Raw genomic sequence first — 25,334 nt, forward strand, 5'->3', positions numbered from 1 at the left:
TGTTTCTTTGTGTCTCTATGTGATGGAAGGAGAGAGAGAGAGTGTGTTTGTGCCGGTTTGTAACGGCGTCTAGCTGCACTTGCAGGACTTGACCTTCATGTTGGACAGCTGCTCTATTTTGGGGGTCTTGCCGATGTAATAGAGGATGGTGAGGGGCTCCAAGTCCTGGGAGACGCAGCAGGGCGATGCTGACGCTTCAGGGTTGATGGTGTTATAGAGGCCTAACACCTAAAACACAAGAATGAGACAGTCATTCCATCTGGAAAATATGATTTCACTATGCTTATCAACGCTGATCCCACAGATACATTTTGACCCTGTCCCTCATACAGTACCTTGGAATGCTGGGTGTCGGCACTCCACAGATATGGACAAGCCCCAGCACAGAAGTTGGCCTCGTAGCCCTTTGGCTCGTGGATCCACCTCCAACCCAAGTCCTTCTTAAAATCAATGTAGAGTGACCGTAAGCAGCAGTTGTCCTGAACGTTTCTATAAATAGAAGGAAAGTGAGAGGTAAATTTGCAATAATAGTAATGCAGTAGGACTAGTAGGAGTTTTGGCTCCAGTCTGACTTTGGTGTCTACAGTTTAAACAGGACAAGGCAGTTGAAGTGTTGAGACCTTTGCCCTCCTTTTTGGCTGGCTGGTGGAGGGCCAGCCCAATAAGACTAAATAAGACTCTACTCGTGTTTAATGACGTAATAAAACAAGTGAGAAGTAGGATAATTTTCTCATTTCATGCAATCAGACTTCTTTTGACGACCAGAGGAGTTGCTCCTTGATGGATAGTAGAGAGCATGCAAGTGTAAGGCACTTCAGCCTTGGCTTCACTTTCCTGAACCAGAGGTTACCACCTGATTTCACCATGATTCCCGACACTTGAGGCAGCCTTCAGGTGAGAATCTCTCTCTCTCTCTCTCTGTGAGTGTGTGTGTGTGTGTGCATGTAAGAGTGTGAAACCCAAATTAGTACCTGGAGCAGTAGGCGGCGTCCAGGGCTCTCTTGGATCGATGGTTTGTGTGCAGGGACTGGGACTCCAATCGGTAAGAAGGCAACAGCATGAGGAGAAGGTGTGGAGCCCGAGTGCTGTGCCGCCGCTTCTTAAACACCTTCAGGTCAACGCCATGGACGAAGCTGTCATCAATACCTGGAATCATAAAAGACATCATTAAGCTGCATTTTACTGTGTGCTAATACTTGATTTACAGATTTGTGCATCACAATTACATTTAAAGTCAATGCAACGACTTGTCGCCGAATTTGCGACATTGCCGATGCGATTGACGCGATGTGACAGAAGCGTCGCTTTTTTTTTTTTCAAATTTGCGTGTGACACTGATGTGAAACCAATCAATCAAGTTGTGATACGACGTTGTGAACAAAATGAAAATAACCTGCAAACTGTGCTTCCAGCTCTTCACTCTTGTTGGGAATAATGTAGTTATTTGATGGTACAAACGTGCAGCACGGACAGTGCAGGCTGATCTTGAATCCGCTGTTTCTGTCTGTGGAGAAACAAAAATGACAACAAGGGGATGCAACACCTGCAATAAATGATGAAAACATACTATATTGATGGGATGAATATGCACTCACCTCTGTGGTTCAGCCATTCATTCACTGCCTCTGTCACATCAAAGGACAGCCATTCTCCCTCCGTTTGCGTTCGTACCACCTTGCTGTCTATATATCGCTGTGTTGGGGACGTCAGGTCTTTGTATCCTAAAATCTGTGAAAAAAACAGAGGTGTGAAAGGGTCAAAGTTGTGAAGCAGAAATTAGATTTTAGCTATTTTATTAAAAAGTCTTCATTTGGATTAGTGTGGACACTTGGGAATGCTGCCACACAGTCCAGTAGCCCAAAATAACAAAGATCACAATAAGATGCTTGCAAAAAAAAAAGATGATCTTCATTTTTATAGAATACCATCATCAAAGACGCCCTTTGAAGCAAAATGCAGCCATTAAACTGTCTGAAATCACTGAAAGACAGAGAAATCACACAAACTCAATACACAAGGGACTAATTGGGAAACAAGACACAGGTGGGCAGACATGAGGGCAGGCTGAAGGGTCTTTGAAGGAAGACACAAGGGACCAGGGCAAGGCTGACGAGACGAATACCACACAGGTGATACAGAAAAATGGAGGGAAAACTAAAACAACAGGAAGTCAATCTACATCAGGACACAATAGACAGAAACTAGGACCTCCGGCAGCATAATAGAGTTAAAGAAAATTGCTTACTTGCTTTCTCACTGATAAATCTAGATCTGCAAAGTATGGCTAGAAGACTGGAAAAAATGACTCATCTAATTCATCTTGACCAAAGAGAATATATCAAAGGAAGACCGTCTACTAATAAAACACACTGATGGTTTCGTTGGATGCTAAAAATGGATTTGATAGAGTAAATTGGATTTTTTTTTTTCCTATGCTACAGAAATTCAGAAACTCTTTCATAACATGGATGAAAATGCTATACAGCTCACCTAGAGCTTCTGTTAGGACCAATGGTCAAACTTCTCCAAACTTCTCTCTTCAGAGGGGCACTAGGCAGGGCTGTCCACTCTCTCCTTCACTTTCTGCCCTATTCATTGAACCGCTAGCAGCTGCAATCCGGCAACATGTAAATATTAAAGGGATTCATACAACAAACATCCATCATAAGATAAATCATTATGCCGATGATGTCAAAATCCACAATGTTCTCTTTCACACTGATAGACGAATTCACTTCTATTTGAGATCACGACACATATTGGTTCAAATCCATTGTTCTACCCATCAACTTCAAGTTCCAGAATACGCCTTCCATTCCACTACATTCAGGGAACATAATATATCTGAGCATTAATATTTCCTGTCAAGGACTCAGTTCACTTATGGCCAGGAGATACACAGACCAAACAACATGTGTCTGAGCTTTACCACATGCTGTGTTTCCTTGTGGTAATATAGTTGATGGTATGTCAGGTTAAAAATCATAGACTAGAACACAGAATGGAATATAGGAAGTATACATAGTCATCGTGACGTCACCCATTAGTTTGGGGAGTATGCCTCGAATTCGGCATTTTGGCCATCGCCATCTTGGTGACCATATTTGGACTGCAGAGGAGGGACAGGTGGATCTGACTAAACACAAGCCACAGAGCGACATCCCAAGAAGGAACCTATACTGCATCTGGCTCCATCTGGCTTCTGGTGTGAAGCTGTTAACAAAGTTAGCCTCACAATTCAAAGTAAACGTTACAGCTAAGTGTTAAAGTCATCTTAGCAGCTAATTGCATTGGTAACAGGGCGGTGACGATATCGTGGCTTCACTTTTCAGAATCGCAGGTTGACGTCTGGTTTGAATACAGGCAGCAATCGATGCACATTCTAGCAGATATTAATGTTTTTTTTAATATAAAAGATCATTTGATAGGTCATACTACAGTGCCCATCCAAATTGCCTGCTAATTGAAGCCTGGGTAACAAACTAACCACTGTATATGGTTTAGCAATTGTATGCACAGCAGTCATAACATAATACACCAACATAAAAGACACACGATCACCACAGTAGCTATGGAGGAGAGCTGGTCGAGGTGTTGTTTGAGGTCTAGCAGGCTGCTCTCTTCTCTCTGATTGATTGGCCAGGTCTGGGAGGAGCAGTGAGAGTGTAACCAGATGCTGGACAGATCTCTGTTTTTCTGCTATCCTTCAGAACCATGTGTTTATTTTGGCCCTTCTCTGCCTAATGTGTAAAACACAATTCTTGCTGCTTTCATTGATCTCCTGGCAGGACTGGTGTGGGAAATCTGACGGAGGAGACACTGAAGCTCAGACACAAACAGAGAAAATAATCAGAGGCAAAGGTTGGTGATGAAGGAGTTTTTATGATTTGGATTCCTCTTGATGATTGCAACACTGTTGGGAGACTGACCTTCTCAACCTAATGTACCTTGAACGACCTTTCTGCAATGTTCTCTTATTGATATTTACTCTTTTTATTGTTTTTTCTGAATTGTTTCTTTTTATTGTGTATTTTTTTTACATTAAACCCTGTCTAATTTATTGGAACTGAACAAGGGAAGTGTTTTAAGTTCCTGTGAATCAGTATCATCACACATCTCCATCCTGGTGAAGAAAGCTCATAAATAGCTGTATATCTTATGGCAAGGCAAAATTCCCGTACCACGTTCTTGTGAACAATAGAAAGCAGCCGAACACTGTCATTACAAACTGGCAAGGGATCGTCACGATACAGGACAGGAGGACCACCCAGATCATTATGAGCACCCATCTACTGATCAACTGATGAACCACCAGCCTCCAGAAGGGCTTCTTTCCTCATGCTGTCAGACTTCCAATTTCATCTTCAACACTTCACCGTAATACAGTTTTATTTTTTTTGTAGCAATAATTGAACTGCAACTGGTGGTGCAACCCTATTATATAATAACAATAGATTCTAAGCTTAAAACCTGAATGTAAATGGGACTATTTTATCAAATGGACATCATGCTGTATTGAAGACTTGAAACCAAAACTATAAACCCATGTTCACAATGTTTACTGGGATAAGAAATCAAGTGAGAAGTAGGGTCATTTTCTCATAGACTACCATGCAATCAGACTTCTTTTTGCATTTAGAGGAGACGCCCCTAATGGCCAGTAGAGAGAATGCATGAGGCACTTCAGCTTTGGCTTCCCTTTTAAGAACTGCTGCCTGGTTAATACACAGAAAAAGTACTGTGGATGTGAATTCTATGAACGACGAATGATTACAGCAAACAAAACCTGGGCCCCTAATTGTTGTTTTATGACATACTTGAACAATTCTAAGTCTTTAAAAGTTCCTCAGACCAACTCCGAACTAGAACAGACTGATCTCCAGTAACAAAATAATACTAATCATTCTTTCAACAGATTTTTAAGTTGTTCTTCCTGATGTTTTTCAACAAGCTGCAGATAATGGGCATGACATTTGTAGGGGCATATTTGATAGAAAGTTGATTAAACTGTTTTACCTCAGCCAGAATTGTGTGGGAAATGGTGCATTTTGGTAGACATGAAAGAAACTCACATGCTGTTTCAATGTACAACCTATAGAGGCATAAATAGGATATTCATCACAGCAAAGTACACACGACATCAGAGGCAACTGGTTCTATGAGGTGTCAAGTTCTGCTATGTATAGACATGAATAAGAGAGTGTGTGTGTGTGTGTGTGTGTGTGTGTGCGAGGTGCATGTTATCAGGTCTCCCTCTTTGTACCAGCCAGTCCCGTCCTCCCTCACACATTTACAGGCGCTGTGTTTGTGTGAGAAAATCTCTCTGTTTGGAGCTGTGTTTAGCCCAGCTGTCATCTCCTTGTCTGGATGTAAACATAGCATGGGAAATGGCTGGTGCAGGCAGCCTGACAGACAGGCAGCCGGGGATGACTTCAGAGCCAAAAAACGGAGGTAAAATCCTCACTGTGTTACAGACACAGGACTCTGTGAGCTGCTTATATTGTTTTCCTGTTGATGAAGATAGACTTTCTACAGGTGACACTCTTCACACCCGTGTATGTTCCAAGTATGGCGCTCTATGTTCCCCTCTAGTGTCACTTTTGCACGTCAATGATGGCGTGTCAACAGGCATGCATATTGCCTTTTTAAAATAAAGTAAAAACCTACTTAGTTTTATGAAAAGATTGATAAAAAGGGAATTTAAATGAACTTGTAACGTAATTATGACGTTGCAGTAAAGAATCAGATAAAAATCCTTCCTAGTCTGAATAAATCAGAGGGGAAAAGAGGAAGTAGCAGAGCGTGTGTGTACCTGATAAAGTTCGATGCGCTGCTCAGACACTCGGGCCCCGTGGTTTTGTAGACGGAAGATCCTGAGCTCCGCCTTCACCAGGTTTGAGGCGTTCTTTTCCATGGAAGACACATCAAACGTCAGCCGCCTGTAGTAAGGGTTGAAGTGCGTCGGCGAGATGACATCTACAAAAAAAAAAAAAAGGAGAGTGGCTGATTTAGGATATGGCCTCCGTCAGCTGACCCATGTGTTTGGTTGCTGTGGTTGTTAACGCTCTCTAAACAAACCACAGTGTCTAATCCTGGGCTGGTCTGACGTTACAGCCATCAATTTAAGACCTCCTAATGCCTCCTAATTCCTCGTGCTGTGGGATGCTGTCAAACACTCCTCCACTGCACATGTGGTTTGCAGTACTGTGCTGGACGTGTGTGTGTGTGTGTGTGTGTGTTCTGCAGCATCTGTCAGACATGGCAACACATGTGTTGTCAGTGCTGCGCATGCCATGCGGGTCCTGAGTAAGCACATGTCAAACACTTCCACACACATGGTTTTCAGAATCCTATGAGAAGAATAGCGATGCTGCTACTGTGCACAGCTGCCTCTGGATGATGTTATGAACTCAAACAGGGTGACATTCGGTTTCCCGGGACTTCCACAACATGACAACTAAGCAGCAATAATGGTGATTACAGACATGATTGATGATACAAAAGTATTATATATGTATATGTATAATTGTTGTAAATTTCCTTTTAATTTGACTTTAGATTTACTGAGACTGGGGCCTCTATCCTCCAGATCCCGGTGTAGGCTAACTGTCAGCCGTCCTGCATCATCATCCAACACAACACAGAGACTGTCACCACTATCAGCGCATAAGAGGTTTACCGGGGGGCCGTTATGAACTGTAGATATAGTCAGGAGAAAAGACGGAGGACTCCCATTACACATGCTTTCAATGCACCTTTAAGATGGTCCCTAACTTCAGCCTGACACCTCATATTGTGACCGAAGGCCATAGCGTATAATCAATCAAACTGTCTTTTGTCACCTGACTGTACTATTTAGTTGTGGGAGATACAGCAGCAGAGAGACGAAGCCTACAGAAGGTTTACTGTCTGCTTTACCGTCTGACTGTTTGTCCAACCAACTCTGGAGATTATCGCAGCCACCTGTGAAATACCTCGTCTGCTATAGCATTTCAACACGGCCGTCTTCATTTCGGTCCTTATACGGTTTCCACTCAGCATCTGGCACTGCGGTTTATGCCAATATCACCTAACAAGCATTGACTTGCATACAGTGTCTTTTTCAAGGTGTGGGCTGACTGTGACTTATTCGAAGCGGAGGCTAGCTTGACCGCAGTGACCTCCTTACAGTCGTTACTGAGCCCAGCGGGACGCCAAAACCCTTCAGTGTGTTGAACTTGAGGTTCAAGTGCGGCCATAACTTCTACACGTTAAACGTACAAACTTCTTCTTCTTCTTCTTGGTGGAGGTCTTAAGGCATGGTTGGAAACCAAATGTCTTCTGTTCTCCTCCCCCTAACGCTGCGTTTCAGGCCATGATTTTCTGCACGATGGCATTCACTGGATTATCCGTACAATATCACAGAAAAACATTTTTAATTTTTCCCCCTTAAGGGTTGTAAAACAGAAAAACAAACAAGAGGCCCGTTTTACTGTTTTGCATTGACCCGTTTTCCGTTTTTTGCAGTTCTGTTTTTAAAACAAAGGGAAAAAACAAGTTGTTTTTTTGTTTTTCTGTTTTTATTTTTGAAACAAAATAACCAAAGAAAGAACCACACACAGATTGAGAACAGAGGACAGCTGGACAAAAACTAAGCCAGCTGCAAAATGTGCAAACATTTGACCAAATGTTGTGGAAATTGAAGGAAACCATTCATCTGGGTGGACTTCAGCAAAAACCAAGTCCAATTCAAGTCAATGAAATTTTATTTGAGGCATCTTGGTAGCTGATTGCGACTCCTGATCTTGTGAAAGTGGATTTGTTTACCTATTTAGGTTCCCCCCTCTCTCTCAGCTGTTCTTTACGTTGGGTCGGTCCTTTCACTGCTGATATTTTCACATTGCCATGCTTGAATCATCACCTACATCTGCACTGAAGCTTAGGACTTCAATGAATCCCAAAGCAATTCTTTGATCAAACACACATCAACATGTTTAATCCCTCTGATCCTTCCGGTGCTGATCAGTGGCCAACATTGAACAGTATGCAGTGTAAGTAGCTGAGGCAGATGAGCCAAGACTAACAAGGCTCTTTCTTGTTTCCTTCCCATTCGTCAATGGAGAAAGTCACACTTCCAGCTCCTGGAGGACCAACTGAAGGCGAACTGTTTACACAAACTGCTGCAGAGCCTCATGAATGAGTCCGCTGTGCTTTAACACAACACTGGACGCATTGAGCAGAGGCCACCCTAACACATGCTTTGGATCGCAGACACACACACTCTCACACATATAAGCACACACACACACAACATCCACAAGACCTGATGGACATTGACTAATAGAGCCCAGTACTTGGGTTGGACTGATAGCTGCTTTCTTGAAGGCTGACACTAATATTTTGATAGGAAAGTAAAAACTAAAGCTCGGTGGGTTAGTGGGTTAGTTCCTTTGGGTTTCAGTGCACTCACACTGCACTGAAGTAGTCATGTACACATGTATAAAACTAAAACCAGTCTGAATATATTGGCTAGGTCTATTGACCGTGATCAGGGAGGAACCTGGACGGCACAGAGCTCACAGCATCAGTATGCTTCAGGCAAACAACGTGTCATTGCTGTCGTCCAACCATGACTAACGAAGTGTTTCTACTGGTTCACTCGACCTCGATGGGCTTACCATCACAGCGTCCCAGTGCCTCTCTCCAAGAACTCTGTGTTGTTGTAGTCTGGATGTAACGAATGGATCTACCCAAGGTTATTCACGCAAAAAAGCAACAGAATTAACTTAAGAGTAAAGCTTGTGAGAAAAGTTCAAACCCTGCCTGCCAGCATCTAAAACAGCAAATTGGCATTTTTAACCTTTGTGTTTCTATAAAAAAACTAAATGTTTATCGTGAGGTTTAGAGGTGTTGTTGGTGTACTTTGGATGCTTCCAGTCTTTATGCTAAGCTACAACCTGACTCCATATAAAAGAAGGGGATGTAGTCATTGTGACATCACCCATTGGTTTGTGGACTACGTTTTTTTTTTTGGACAATTGCATTGGTAGTGCGATAGTGACGCCGTGATAGCAACCTGTCAATTTGGGTAACCACGCCCTTAAGCATCCCCTGCTTTATGGTCTATTTTATTCTAAATGTGACCATTTTTTACAAATGAACATCATTCCGCATTGAAGAAGACTTGAAACTAGCGATTGAGGCCATACATTGATGTTTACAATGTTAACTAAGTAATAATAAATCAAGTGAGTCAACTCACTGTTGACATTTTAACACTTTACCACCAAGTAGTACTCTTTTCTTGTCATATATCCACAAATAATGCTCAGGAAACACAGTTTAATCCTCACAGGCAGTGGACCGCCAATTGAAATACACTCGGGTATTCTAGTAAAAGGAGATCAGCAGGGAAATTCCAGAGGTTGGTTGACAGTGTGAGCCGTAAACAAATCACTGCTTGACTGTCTGCAGGCAGCGGCATACGGCAGTCAGCCCACATTACCACTGATTTATCCAAACTTGACATGAAAATGATCCGCTACAACTGGCGCCGCTGTGGTCTGTCTGAGTGTGTATGTTTGTGCGCATTGCTCCATAACACCGACAGGCCTAAGACTGGAGTGAGGCAAGTGATGTCATATCACACATGCATGCGTACAGACACAGTGACATAGATTGTTGTTTCATGCAGTTCCTCCCTCTGAGAGAAAAGCTGATGTTAAATGAGCGCTGTCACACACAGCCAACACAGGCTTAAATAATGACAACATGGTTATACAGCCATCTGCATGTATCCCTGCTAGCTCTTTGGCTCTATGACTTCATATTAATAATAGAAGTTACCAATATTTTTGGCTTGTTACTAGGCAGCAACCTCAAGTTCTGAAAAGTGAAGCCAAAGCTGAAGTGCCTAAAACTTGCATTCTCTCTGCTGGCCATCAGGGGGCAACTCCACTGGTTACAAAAATAAATAAAAATACCTATAAAACTACTCGGGTAGACTGTATTGCAAGAATGTGTCCATACATCTACCAAAAATACCGTTATTTGATCGGCTTTTGGCTCGGAATAAACTAATCGCTTGATTTTGATGAAACAATAATCATAGTTTCTTATTACTAGATCAAATTTCCTACTAAAGATGTGCTTACATCACCTTTCTCTTATTGTCTAAGGATTTTTAATACTGTTTAAAAGCATAAACCCTTCAAGACCTCAATAAGATTTATAGAGCGGACTATGGACCTCTTAGGAGAACAGAGTTAAAGTAAGTTATTCACTGTTATCAAACTTGTTTTCCAGTAAAAGTTCTCACAGTGTTCATATTAATGTAGGAAAAGAAGATGCAAACAAGTTAATATGTCAGGTAAGTATCCTGTTGCCCAGAATTGAATAAAAAATATCACCAATAGGCACTTTTTCTTTTTGCACCAAATTTCAGTCCTTCATCCAACTATAAATAAAAGAGAACAACAACATGGGGGTGTTGGGCCAGTAATGTAATTGGTGTATGCCCTTAACTGTAATACCGTGTAACAACTGCTAACTCCAGCTAACACAACGAGCCTACCTTGGAGTTCACAGGAAACCTGAGTGTGGATTCATCAAACGCAGGCTTCCTTCTTGGCGGGGGGAGGGCTCGGAGTGCTGTCTTTGGCTGCTCTCTCCTCCCCTGGCCGGCTAACTCAATGACTGGTGGCTTTGTCAGCAGAAACCATTGGCTTCATGCTTCTCTTGCACTCTGCAATGACAGAGCTAGTAGCCTGCCACTGTGAGTGCTGGCCCTCTGGCTAATCTTTCATTACAACAATTTTTCCATATGAAATGCAATGCAGGCTGCACAAAACCCACGATTAGAGTGGGCATTCTGAAATATTCTCTCACTGGGGTAATTTCTAGTGAATAGAGTTACAGTATCTCAAACTATCCATCCTTCTGGATTATGTTCTGGAATGACATCATAGACTGTAACAGCTCAGTAAACAGGCGTGTATTCAATGCACAACTCAGACTTCAGGTAGGTAAAGATCAAAGTTCAGTTGCACATTGCAATTGCATACAAAAAAATCAAGATGGGGACACATGGCAACAACATAATATCGGCCCTACAGGCATTTGCCTGGTATGCCAGATTACCAGTCCAGTCCAGCCACCAATCTACTCACCAGCCGCCCCCCCTGTGGTCTACGTCTCTCTCCTGCCGCCACCATCTCAGAACACTCTGCACCCCCCCGTCATCTCTGAGTCACATCACAATCAACCACCTCCTGATTTCACTCCAAAAGTACGAGTTTTGACTGTCTCTGCATTTTGGTAACAGAGACCCCCCCTCCTTTCTGGCATGTCTAGCGTGGGGGATGCAAATGAACACAAATGAGTCAGACTCGGTGTGAACACACCTGATGGGGGAGGATACGGTGTAGGGATAAGGTGATTGGCTGGAACACAGGGGTTACTCCAGGACAGGAATGTGTGTCAGCGTCTGAAATGACATCGATCCCTGCAGGTTCCCAGACACCAACTGGTTCTCAGACAGTCTTTTAAAGAAATTAGTATCCAGGCAACAATTTTAAGGTAAATCTGCAACAGTGTGGCAAGATGGACGTGTCAGTTACAGGCTGCAGCTGACCAAACTCTGGATTTCTGAAGAAAAGATGTAATGATTCAGCAGTGGTCAGACCTTTCAGGGCAACTTTATGCACTATCAGGGAGTTGGGGGTTGCAACATAAAATAGACGTTATTCTTGGCCGGGGCTAGGCAGGACATGTGCAGTGGGCAAACATCTGACTTTGAAGACAGGAAAAAACGATTTGAGCTAAGACTGTTTCATTTGGAGTCAGTTTGTGAGGATTTAGGCAGCCTAAACACTCAACTCTCTTTACTAATTCTAGGCCTCTATTCCAAGCCTCTGTTGTCTTTCCTGACCTGAACAGGTGGCGGCCATATTATTCAGATCTGTCCACGAGAGGAACGAAAACAGATTCAAAGTGTGGGAATGCATAAGTGAAAACATTTGCTGTGAATTCATTATGCGGTGATCCCAAGCTGTTAGGAATTTAGCTGTGACTGCAATTGCAGATGTATTGGCATAAAGATGTCCACATATGCATGTCTCCTCAGCACTGGTAGCAGGTTCTGGCACTGATTTCATTGATCTTCATCATCATCTCTTTCTCCTAACACACATATGCACATATTATTAGGTGCACTATTTTAGACACCCCAGTTACCATGGAGAACTTTACTGCAAAACATGGAGTTTAATAAAAGATTACATGTACCCCGTATATATGTTTTTTTCCTCAGTGTATTTATGGCGCAGTTACTATTTTTACTTGTGTAAAATCCCCCCAAAACTCAGATTAATTTCTGGATGCAACTGTTTACCTCAGAATCACTTTTACCATTTGAGAATGGAAACAGGGACTAAATATTGGTCTGCAGGGTTGAAATGCTGGGACTGACTTAAGGGAAAACTATTTGACCTACTTTAGAGTATTTCTCACTTCTGTAAGTAATGCACGGGGGAAGAGCAGAATAGAAGACTTTACAAAAAATTACAGTAAGAGAACACAGCAATAAGTAAAATACATAAGATCAGAAATACAGTATGTCAAATAATTAAGTAGTTCTTTCTGATTGAGCATGAAATCTTTTGCAAAGGTGTAAATAACCGTATAAAAATCCTCAGCTACTAATCGATTGCTTAGTCATCTCTGGAATAATGACACAACCTGCCTCTTGTGATGTGGAGGTACATTTGTAAATTCTGGGGAATATTGTCAGGTAAGGAGTTTCTATCCCATGTGGAGTTTGGTTTGTAGACCTGGATAAAACAGAAACAGAGGTGATTTATTGTAAATAATTCAAAATAAATAAATGTTTTATGCTTTCATTTAAATTTTATGTGTCAAACTCAGGCAGCAACCTCTGGTTCTGAAAAGTGAAGCCAACGCTGAAGTGCCTTAAACCTCTTCTCTCTGTTGCTCCTTAGGTCATGTGTTTCTTTTTCTACTCCATTTATTATTTCCAGTCTTTTATTGTGCTACTTCACTTCCTGCCCCTTTCCCCAATTGGTTTCACCTGTACCTCATTATCCTGACCCCCCCTTGTGTATTTAGTCACTGTGTTTCCCTGTCTCTGTGCCAGTTCCTCTTTGTACTACAAGTCAAACATTCCAGTAATCATCTGTGGTAGTTTTTGATGATCTTTGCCTGTTTTTTCTTGAACTCTTTTTTCGCAGACTCCTTGCTGGCTTTGTCTGCCTGATTCCTGATGGATCACCTTTGTACCAAACCTGCTTTTTGGCAAATAAAGTCTGTTTTACTGCACATTGTCCTGCTCTCTGAGTTGTGCTTTTGAGTCCTGCCTTTTCCACTCGTTTTGAATCGTGACCAGGTGGCAACCCCCGGTTCTGAAAAGTGAAGTCAAAGCTGAAGTGCCATAAACTTGCATTCTCTCTACTGGCCATTAGGGGGCAACTCCTTTGGTTGCAAAAAGAAGTCTAATTGCATGGAAGTCTGTGAGAAAATTACCCTTTTTTTCTCACTTGATTTATTATCTCAGTAAACATTTTAATCAAGAGTTTAGAGTCGAAAATGTCAAGTCTTCTTCAATAAAACATAAAGGTTCATTTAGTGAATTATGATCCCATTTAGAATCAAATAGACAATAAAAGCTGGGTATGCTTGAGGGTGTGGCTGTCTTGTGATCGACAGGATGCTACCACAGCTTAGCTACCAATGCAATTAGCTATTAAAGTAACTTAAACACTTAGCTGTAAAGTTCACCTAAAATGATGTACGCTAACTTCACAGTAGAGGAATAAAGGATGCCTTGCAGTGACTGTGAATCGGATTATTGTTTAGGTTACAGAAGTGATTTATGGAAAAGGAAACCGGACATATTGAGAGAGTAATGGCAACAAAGAAGAGGAAGAGGAATGAAAGAATGATAAAGAGTGCAGTAGATAGGAACAGACAGCTACAGACACGCAGCAGCCAACAGGAAATGAAGGAAACAGCAAGAGGACGGGGGACAAGAGGGCGGGGGGGGGGAGGTGTCGGGAGCAAGAGTAAAAGAAAAGCCTGAGAATAAGATGAGACGGAGAGCAAGAGGAAAAGAGAAGGATCTGCAGAGAGGGAATGTGAGCTCCCGCCTGTCTGGTTCCCTGCAGACACCTCCGCCCAGCCACTCACCTGCCAATAGTAAATTGAAAACAACTCCACACATAATCCCTGGGAACTAAAAATACCCCTCCACCATGGCCTGTCAGTCTCCACAGGCCCAATTCCGAGCAACAGATAAACACACATATACACAACGCAGATACTTGTTCTCTCTGCTCTGTGACGGGGATTATTTAGGCATGAGTTACAACAGAAGCACACACATGCTGTTTACTGCTGTGTTCACACCAAATGCAAAGCAATTTGTTTTTTAAAGTAATTGCATGCAAAGTCGATGGAAAGATGCAAATACACACAATTTTTCATTCATACGCTCGTTTAAATATTTCATATTTCAAACTATGTGTATAAATGTGTGTGTTTGAACAAGGCCTCAATCAGATCATGATTTAAAACCTCAAGGAAAAGAAACTGCACACAAATATCTTGTGGAGGGACAAACAAACTGACAATGTCGCGGCGTGAAAAGAGGCTTTTATGATCCAGAAGACGGACCAAGCAGTAGTCACACTGAAACTCATCATAGAGCAGTATGACACACTCCAGAAGAGAAGGATAACTTCTAGACCCCGGCTCTCCTCTGGACCAGAACGACTCGCTGCTTCCTCGGCTGCTTGCTTAAAATTGCAGTGCACTGCGTAAAGGGTTTGACCACAGACCGCCGAGCCTGTTGATATTATTTGATGTTTATAACCGCTGATTGTGTGCCCACGAAGTTGGGTTTCTAAGCTCCACCACACTCACGAGGTCCGTAAACCAGCTCCTATCGGTTAACCCGGACCACGACAGACGAAAGCCCAGTTCAGAGTGTGAAGACCTTCCTCCTCTTTTCCATCTAATCCACCCACATACATAACATCTCCATTTTACAGCTCAACATCGAGGAATCTCGCCGCACGGTTAAATACATCTTCGCCCGGTGAATGACACACACCTTCGTGACCACAGCTCCGGCAGGCTCTGCTCGGTCAACCTGTGGCATACCTCAGGGCTGAGCACCGGGCACAGCCAGAAACACTAGTCTCCCATCCAGCATGTGAGCCACACCACAGCCCCAACCACAGTGCACCAAACATCCTCCGTCCTCCTGTAAAGGACTCACAGGACCTGTGCCGTCGCAGTAAACAATACAGAAAGTGCTGGAGGAGAACTTGTTATTCTTTTAACTCTCGCTCAATTGCTCTCTTTCTCTCCCTCCTGTTACGCAATGCCGCTTGGCCACAGTGGCTGAGCAGTCCAAATGGCAGCGGCAGCGTCCAGGTCTTGCGTAAGTGAACAGAGAGCGGGGCTCTCAACAACAACCCTGCAGTGAGGTCCGTCACTCAGGCAAATACCCCGAGGTCTTAAAGGTTTTCGGCTCTCCCTGCAGCTGCCTTCCGCCTCTCACTCCATCACAGAGATGATTTCAGCTCAGTACGGAGGATCCTCATTCAGAACCAGTCAACAAGTCAAGCACTGGCTCTTTAACAGAAAGGAGAAATGACAGTTAGTTACCATGCAGTGTGTTTTGCAGCAACACAGAAATAACACCAAGTTCTTTTACTGCATTAAAAAACGACAAAATCCATCATGGCAACGACGACACCGGTTAAGAAAGAGTTTCTGAAGACGCATTAGAACAAAATTTAAAATAAATAGGGGCTGAATTCATACGGAACACTTTGCTAAAGCTTATGCATACTAATTAGTAGTAATAGTATTCTTTTTTTCCTATCTTCATTCAAGAGTGTGCTTTTCAATTTGAGAGCATGACTCATTGATTTCACGTTGAGATTTTTGTAAATCTCTCCCTCTAAACCACGTCCTCGCACTCAAACAGGCCCTGCTTGCGTTTGGATTTGCTCTGCTTCTGCTCAAACTGCATGCTTGCGCTCTGATATGTTATTGCTTGCACAGATTTCCTGCGCTCCGGCTTCAGCCTTTCTCCTCACACTCAGACGGCTTTCTGTGTGCTCACCAAAAGTCTGCTCTCAGATTTCCCCTCTGCTCTTAGATTTTTTTTTTTTTTTGCAATAACCCTGTATAAATTACCAAAAACAGGCTGAAGCAGAATTTACTTATTGCAGTTTTAAAAAAAATATTGCGATATACTGAGTATACAGGTAGTGGACCAAGGTAGCATATCTGCTTTAGTTTCAGAGAATAATGATCCCCATTGAGGGAGGACCTGGATTTCTAAAGTTGTGAAGATGATGTCATTATTGTTTTTTTCTTCAATAGGTCCCATAGATCACCTTTTCTGTCTCACCTCTCATCGGGAAAAGTAGCAGTTGTGTACAAATGATGTGATTTTCCTTTCGAGTAGATCATCTGAGATGGAAGAGATACAACTGCCTGGCTGTTTGTCATGGATCTAGTTTAAATTTTTAAGTTTTACTGAGCACTTCATTGCACTGAAGGACTAATATGATTCTCTCCAGGGACAGAATCAGGTGGGCGAGAATGTAATGATGTCATCTTCAAAGTTCAAGATCTACATTTACACTCCTGTTCATTGCACGTTTGACACAAACCTTCTTCTAGGGCCTCTTTTTTAAATTCAAACGTCCTTTTCTCTTCTCTTCTGGGCTCATCTTATCTGTGATGTTGTTTAAGTGGGAGTCCCTGTGACTCAGCAGCAGCAGGTTTCTGAGCAATCTGAATCCTTGCCTCTTCAGCCACAAGACTCCCCCTAGTCTGAAGATCTTACCATAGGGAAACTGAATCTAAGAATTTCCCCCATGCTGTTTAATGGGTTCATTTCTCTGAAGTAAATGCATGCAGCACACTATTTCATTAGATGTGATGGTTGCTAATAAACGTGGATGAGTAAAAGAGGCAAGTGGGTGGTCTTGTTTTTATGATCCAAAGTTTTGACAAAAGACTGGCAGGTGAAGTTCCCAAGCAATAGGCTGCAGGCGTTAGTCATCATCTACACAGAGTTTGATGCATCTGGTTCCAGGAGTCTACAGTGTTTTAAGGACACTGGACATTGTGATTAGATGATTAAAGGCCTTCACAGCTTTTTAGCCTGCCATGTGGTTTTTGTTACGAAAATATTCCACGGACAGAGAGAAGAGCAGAGCAACATGAGGGATGTCCTTAATTCAACTGGATGTTGTCTCATCACACGTTTGATGCCTTTACTCTTGATTAGCTTCCCACCATAAAGCTCTGGTTGACGGGGTTGCAAAGATGGTTCTTGCGGTGGCACGATCTCTCTGAAGCCATGTAGGGGATTATGGAAACTAACTTTGTTAACAGCTTCCCACCGGAAGCCAGTAGGTTGATGCTCAGGGTGCCGCTCTGCCGCTTGTGTTCATCAGATCCACCCGTCGCTCCACCACAGTCCAAATATGGTCACTTCCTTCACTGCAAAACGGCGACGACCAAAATGCTGAACTCAAAGTCCACAAACCAATGGGTGACGCCATGCTGACTACATCCACTTTGTATGTACAGTCTAGACTAAAGCCGTTTTGGGGGGATTAAAACATCATTTAAACTTCAGCAATTGCTGAAAATGTATGCAATCAGCTTAGTACTTCACATTTCACAGGCCTTCCCGAAAGCAGCAACAGGCTATTACTTATCCCAGATCCTGCTGCTTGAATCCTGACAAAGAGACTCGAGAGAGCTTTCTGGTTTGACCCTAAATAAACTGCCTTCTGTTGTCAGTTTAAAGTCAACTCATTGGATGTAAAGCTCTGTAAAGGGTCAGGTCGAGTGTTCACTGCCGACTGTGTTGTTTTATATGCAACATTGTCATTTTAGAGATTTATTTCAGGTTTGTTGGATGTTTGGAACATCTAACAAACAGTGTGTGGCTGTTTTTGCAAGCCTCCCTTCACAAACCAACAGCCGTCACACGACTGGGTTTATTTAGAGAGGTGCAAGGGAGATTAGCCAGAGGTTTCACTCGGACTAACCAAACACTATCCATCACACACAGGCTCAACAACAAGCACACTGGGCTCGACATCACAATACACAAACACAAGGCAAACTAACAGAGCCATAAGGCCATATCTACACTGTCATTCCAAAACATAAATCACACGCCTTAATATTTTTCTCTCATTCATACAGTTTTTCACACCAAACACCACAAAAGAATCAGTAAGGCCCTCTAGTCTTTCAGATAGGGCCAACATCAGGGTGGCCATACTTTGCAAATATGCAACCAGAGAAGTTATTTATTCCAATTTTCAATAAAATGCACAGCCACCACAAGACGGTCAATATATATCACAGTATTGCCTAAAAATATCAAGACATTGCCAGTGTCCCTATCCAACAGCTGCATCCTTTGGAGGCTACACCTGAAGACTTCTATATCACAGCGGCTGAGACGACGGCAACGGGAGCGCCAAAGGTGACGCAACCGGGAATCCCCTGTAGACCAGACCGTCTCATTTCAGACCATTTGGTTCAGCCTTTGCAGTCTTCAAAGGACCTGGCCGATGTTGACCGCAAAGGCCGCGTTCTCCGAAGGATGCGGCTGCTGAATTGGGACACAGCTATTATTTATGTATCCCAAATGAATGAATTGCATCCTTTCCCTCATTCCTGGCCTGAAGTCATGATAGACATGTTTTTTGCTCGTGGCGGAGGCTTTGGTCCAATGCACACAGTTGGCCGCTGCAATACAAATACTTGCGGGTCACTCCTTTCAGTCTTTCTGCTTCCTATTAAAAAGTGACACATCCTTCCTGCAGACTCTTAAAAGGCCTGATTAGATGCAGATCTGAAAGTTGTACCAAAGAACACTTTCTGTCCTGTAGAAACACCACAGGAATGTCTCTTCATACTGCTAATACCTTAACAGACAACAGTTCACTCTGCTCCGAGATAACCAGAACAAAGTCATCTATTGCTTGCCCTCGTTTGTTTCATTGAGTGTTCACACTGATGCCTTGTAGTTCGTGATATTCCTATTCCATCTCTTGTTCATGCTGCAAACTGAAGTGTTAGAAAGCCCTCACATAATACTTTTTCCCCCTGTGATTTTGCCAACACAAATGCTGTTAAAAAAGCAGGTTCAAAGTGTGTAGTGCAGTGAAATTGTTACCTGATGTAGAGCTAATTACTGCCTTTGAATTTAGCTTACTAAATAAAAACCAGAGAGAAACATGTGGTCCACGTTTTCTTTGTAAATAGGCAGTAAATCGTTGGCTCACCATGTTCACTCCCTGTAAGAAAAACACTTTATTTAAATGCTGTTGAAAGGTTCACCAAGGTTATTAATGTTGCCATTGTTGTTTCACGGTATGCCAATACTAGAAAAGGATTGTGATACCCTGCCATTACAAACAGTATGATACCCTGTTTTATTAGTAGTGGTACTTTCACTGTGAGTTGTAGGCAAGGCAGTGATGTGTTTGCAGCACTCTGCTAGAGGAATCAATGGTTCCACAAGAGGAGGGTTTTAACTTTGCAACGGTCAAAACCTAGACTACAGGTCCAGGATTTAGCTAGCATAGCTTAATAGAAGGATGGAGTCAACATATGAAGTTGAAAAGAATATTGAAGCAGGACACAAACCGCGGTCCCGATCTGAGCTGGTGTCTGTATCAGTATGTTCAGCCTTTCTGCCTTCAAGGACAGATTTGCTGTATCAGGATGTTTCACATTGTTACAGCCCTGATCTTTGCACACCACAGGAACAACACAACTCTGCTACTTTGACATCTTCTGCAGAGATTGTCATCAATCTCTCACTGTGGGTGTGATAAAGTCAACAATATCTGCTGAAGTATGAAGGCCACAAAACCGAGAAACATGACACAATTTAAAAAGACTGTTTGTAAATTGTGCATTTCAGTGTGACAGGAAGGAAGACATGGCATTTATAGTGCTTTGAAGCACAAGACAGGAAAGAACCAGATGATCCCTTTGGCCTTGAATGCTTTCAGATAAAGTCATGGACAGCTGCCATTACATTGGTTGTGAAATTAAAAGTGTCAAAAAGGTCAAAGTTGAAGTGATCAAACAATCAGATTTAATGTTGAAACCAGAGAAGTCGCCCCCGATGCCCAGTAAAAACAATGCTAGTTTATGGCACCTCAGTGTTGGCTTCACTTTTCAGAATCAGAGGTTCCTGCTTGAATGATACAACTGAGCATAATCACTGTTTTTCGGTTCGATATAAAAATAAATACTTCATCATTCAATAACATAAAAAGCTGAAGCACAATGCAGATTGGTATGTAGGAGATTTGGTTACAAAAGATGACGCAACCTGAACACGAACCTCCAGCTGTCTCAGTCAGTCTCTTGCGTACATGACACTACATGATTGTTGTGTGAAAGTGAGCTCAGTTGTCTTTCATACAAAAATACACCCACTGAAATCCTTCCAACCTTTTGAAATATATATACACACACCACTTTTTTTCAGACCAAGTACAAGTACATAAATGTCACTACTTGTCTATACCGAGTACTGATACGAGTACTTAATAACACCATTACAGTTCCGTTCCCACAACAATATACAGAGAAAATGGGATTCTTTTCCTGGTATATATAAATATATATATATATATATATATAGTCAGTTATATAGTCGTCCAGTCAGAGCAGACACAGCACACAGTGGGGTCAGCTGGTTCACCGTGGAGGAAGCTGGAACTCTATAGCACTCTAGAGACATGCAATCAGCTGGAGGCACACAGGCATTCTGTCCACTCAGCTCCATTATAGCCACATAAACAGGGAAGCACTGTGTCAACCAGTACCCAGCACACTATGAGAGCCTTTTACAGTCGAGGCACACGCTGCTATGCCATAACCAGGCAGCAACCTCCGCTTCTGAAAAGTGAAGCCAAGGCTAAAGTGCTTTAAACTTGCATTCTCCCTGCTGGCCATCAAGGGAGCGACACCTCCTTCCCCCAAAAAGATGATTGTATGGAAGTCTGTAAATGGGACTAAATGAACACATGCTGGATTGAAACTAGCGATTGAGACCATAAAACTGTTGAGATAATAAATCAAGTAAGAAGTAGGTTCATTTTTCATAGAATTCCATGCAATTGGACTTCTTTTCGCATCCACAGGAGTCTCCCCCTGGTGGCCCGTAGAGAGAATGTTTAAGGAACTTCAGCTTTGGCTTCACTTTTAAGAAACGGAGGTTGTTGGCTGGCTAAAATAAAAATGATCAAAATGTATTGACTTTAAGTCAGATTTACTACGGCTCAAGCCTAAAAAATGCAGGTACCTTCATTTCCCTTGATGTGATTTCCACTATTTTTCATTAGAGCCTGTCTGCCTGGTAAACACCCATGTTTTTTTTCCAATCTCCACACCCCCAGTTTCTGTGATAAATTTCCAAACAGACCTTAAAAGTTATTAGCCACCAACTTAGCGTCTCTCCAACTGGAATTTTCCATGCAGTGAGTGGCAGGCACGGTGTACACACAATGCCTCATAGCTAACAGGGTTTAAATAAACGACTGTGAGACCTGGCACGATGTCTCCAACCCCCGTCCATATACATCCCCACACCCCCCCATCCCTCCTCACCTTCCTCATTCCACTGCCCAGCATTTCTGTAAGGCTTCCAGGGCCCATGTGCCCCACATTGCTGCCTCTGAGGATTTCCTGGCACCCGACCAAATAACGTTGATACTCCGTGTGGTGTGTGTGTGTGTGTGTGTGTGTGTGTGTGTGTGTGTGTGTGTGTGTGTGTGTGTGAGATATTCCTTTTCACAGCGACTCTCACGCTCACACGTCAAGTGAAGGAAACTAAATAAATAAAGCCTATCAGCTGAAGGGCTCACTGCTTGATCTCTCTCCTGTCAGCATCTGTCTCCAGATGTGAGGACTGACCAGTGTCATCGGTTCACATGAATGGGAATAAATTCTGGCCTCCTTCCTCCCTGCGTGTTGACTCAGTATTATTTATCCCCTGTAAATGCTTTCCTGACTGCCCTTGGCACCACGCCAGATCTATTCATATTTAAGGTATTTACACAAGAGGCAGCGCCAAGGATAACATCTAATGCAAAATACACCTCAGGGCATACAAAATGTCATACTAATTTATTTTTGCTTCAGTTCATGTGCTCACATTTCGGAAGCAAATGGGAAAACCATATTGGAGTTAATGGCTCTGCAGTTTCATCTAATATGATTATTAGTTGTTTTTTTTAGCCATACCTTTCTTCTGATGTCTCTTTGATCTGCCGAAGTTGAAATTCATCTTCTCCACATGGGCGGTCAAAGGTCATGAGTCAGCTACGGAACGGCGCTGCTGAACTGGTGGATTCAGGGTAGGAGTTGTGAGCAGAGAACTGAGCCTACGCCTTCTGCTTTGAAGGATTTTTACTCAAACAAAGGCTTCTTCTGTAAACCGCACGTCATTTCATATTCAAAAAAGATACGGATGTGTCTAAGCAACAAACCTCATTGAGACAAACTATTCTTTTTTTTTTATCACATCCTTGGAGGTGTTAAAATGACTTTAGTTCAATCCGTGAGAAAGTTGGGAAATCTTTTAGGCAACTACGTAATGTAAAGGGCAAACTCCTGTGTGGTGTTAACAAAGTTAGCCTCATAATTCAAGGTAAACTTGACAGCTAAGCATTTAAGAAATCTTGGTAGCCAATTGCATTGGTAGCGACAGTAGCAATGCCGTGGTAGCAACCTTTCAATCACAAGGTAGCCCTGCCCTAAAACATACCCTGCTTTATGTCTATTTGACATAAATGTGACCATAATTTAGCTTGATCGAAGCAGACTTGAAACTAGCGATTGAGACCATAAACTCATATTTACAATTTTTCCTGAGATAATAAAGTAGTAGGATCATTTTCTCAAAGACTTTCATGCAGCAGACTCCTTTGTAGAATCAGAGGTGTCGCCCCCTGATGGTCAGCAGAGAGAATGCAAGTTTAGGGCACTTCAGTGTTGGCTTCACTTTTAAACGTCAAGTATACTTGAAGTGGTTCCACTTTAACACACTTCAAACTGTGCTTTTCTCATATTTAAATTGAACTAAATGAGTTGTTCCACAATAGCAAACTTCAAGTTAACCGCATTAATACACTTTAAGTATACTGATGATGCGTTTGAGAAGTATACTAAACTTGTGTTTACTTAGTATATCTATTTTCCACTGGGGTGTATCACGTGACATCCTGCACTAGCGCACTGATTTGGAGGAGAAGACCTTGTTGATGTCCAAGAACCGCAGCTTCACCTCCCCGTCCTGGCTGGCCGGGGCTGGTTTCCTGCACCCATCCAGCCAAGCACGGCGGGACGGATTTTCCAAAACAATCACAAAAACACGTGACCGCGCACAAACACTATTTGGGGACTAAACTTGCACACTCGCGTCCAATCAGCCGCACGAGGCCCGCATACGTGTGCGGACATTTTGCACACTCACAAACAAACATAGAGATATATATGTATGTATGCTCACTCTCCGACGGGTAGAAGGGCTGCATGTCGATCTTGTGCACCTCCTTGGCGTAATACTCCTCCTCGCTCCGCTGGCGCTCGCACGTCGCCGCCCGCTCGTTCGCCTTCTCCTGCAGAAGGTCGCGGGTGCTGTTGTAAATGGCCACGATGTCCCGAGACACCTCCTCGGGCTCGGGAAAGTCCTCCGGGGGACTGGCGAGCTTCAGTTTGCTCAGGATCTGCCCTCGGATGGCCTCAATGCGCTTCTTCTTGAACTGGTCCATGTCCAGGGTGCTGCATGTGGACAAACTGAGCGCCACGGTGGCTAAATCCAAAGTGAGGAGAAGACTGACGATACACAAGTTCATCTTCTCCTGCGACGTCTTCAAATCCCAAATAAAATAAAAATATATATATTCAGAACGATTTTCACCGAAGCGGTTTAAATATCACCAGGTAGACGCATTTCTTGGACACAAACAGTGAAGAGCATTTAGACTGTGCGTCCGAGCTATTAGAAAACCGTATGGTTCAAACTCCCCGGTTTCAGTAAAGTGTACCTGAAAATCCATTCAACTGTCTCGATCGGAAAAAGGAGACCCGTTATTCGGTGGGAAGGGATCGCATGACGGTGAAGCCGCGGAGAGAGTGCGTAAAGGTGCAGCCGTGTGTTGCTGGAGACGGACGCGCGGCCATCAGACGGATCTGAAATAGAACCCTATGGATGAAAGGAGTTCTCCAGAGTTAAAGAGGGTCGTCAGCGGGACGCACAGACGTGGAGCCTGCGGGACTGAGCACACCTCCGTCGCATCAAAGCGCTCGGCTCTAGGCTCCCCCGACCGCAACTCACCCCGACAACCAGCCCGCAGCTTTCCTTCCCGTCAACCTTCACTGCTCGATTTGTCGCTTTGTTTAAAACTCTCCAGACTCACAATGTCGTTTCATAAACATCCGGACTTAAAAAAAAAAAAAAAAAAGCGGTCCTGGAGTCCAGCAGGGACGCAAGGTGTGAACTTTTTTTTTCCCCCTTTCTTTTTGCCTGATGCGTTAAGGCGGATTCAAAGGTTCACACAATATTGTGATTTCGCAATGAAAAAAAAAAAAAAGTCTTCCTTAAAAAGTAGCTCAAAAACACACACTCAGCTCAAGAGTTTGCCTTTTGGTGCGACCGCAAAGCGCTTTTACGCGTCTCCCTCAACCCATCTAGGTGGGGAACGGCTCGTCTGAACGCGTGCCAAGCGGACAGTGGTGGCAGCTTTATGAGATAGTATTAATAAAATAATTATTAAAGTTAGCACGTGCTCCCCCCCCTCCGCCCAACTCAAACCGAGGCTGTGGTCATCGCTGTGGGAGAAGGGAACCCCTTTAATTCCACGTTACGAGACGGTTTATTGTAAACGGGAGAGCTCACGGTCCCCTTCGGCCCCCGCTGCGTGACGACGCGGGGTCCTAAAGCCGGTCAGTGCAGGGCTTTGAAACACTCTGTCAACTAGTATTCATATTTGTGATTTTAAAGTGAGTTTATGCAGTAACCATATCACAAGGAACACTTGTCAAATTAATTTGTTATTTATAATTTGAGTTGGTTCGATTAGTTAAATCTAATCTGATTTTTTGTTTTAACCACATTCATCTATTTCATTTCCCTGCAAATACATATGTCTCATCAAAATACAATCATCACTTAATTTAGTTTAAATGTGTCTTCTGTAGCTGAAATTGTGCAGAATATTATATTTATTAATGAGTTAACTTTAATGCCATTACAACCAGGCAGA

At 43.0% G+C, this 25,334-nt stretch overlaps 1 protein-coding gene across 1 annotated transcript; it reads right to left on the reverse strand.

Annotated features, from left to right (window-relative positions):
• tgfb2 (transforming growth factor, beta 2) lies at positions 1-24,868 on the reverse strand. The gene is made up of 7 exons (XM_084026820.1): positions 23,579-24,868; positions 5,813-5,976; positions 1,596-1,728; positions 1,394-1,504; positions 972-1,146; positions 336-489; positions 1-228 (listed from the first exon to the last, which is right to left on the reverse strand). The coding sequence occupies exons 1-7, from the start codon at positions 23,922-23,924 to the stop codon at positions 70-72; spliced, it is 1,242 nt and encodes a 413-aa protein (XP_083882946.1). The 5' UTR covers positions 23,925-24,868; the 3' UTR covers positions 1-69.
• Between the last annotated feature and the right edge of the window lie 466 nt (positions 24,869-25,334).

This window comes from Eutrigla gurnardus (genome assembly GCF_963514095.1).
Source record: "Eutrigla gurnardus genome assembly, chromosome: 14".
NCBI lineage: Eukaryota > Metazoa > Chordata > Actinopteri > Perciformes > Triglidae > Eutrigla > Eutrigla gurnardus.

What these genes read in the sequence shown, in the direction of transcription:
- tgfb2 (XM_084026820.1), bottom strand. Translation starts at nt 23,924, where the DNA reads ATGAACTTGTGTATCGTCAGTCTTCTCCTCACTTTGGATTTAGCCACC. An exon ending in GCCCTTCTACCCGTCGGAGA is followed by an intron (nt 5,977 to 23,578) that starts GTGAGCATACAT and finishes TTTTTTTTGTAG; the next exon opens with ATGTCATCTCGCCGACGCAC. An exon ending in GACGCCGCCTACTGCTCCAG is followed by an intron (nt 490 to 971) that starts GTACTAATTTGG and finishes TTCTATTTATAG; the next exon opens with AAACGTTCAGGACAACTGCT.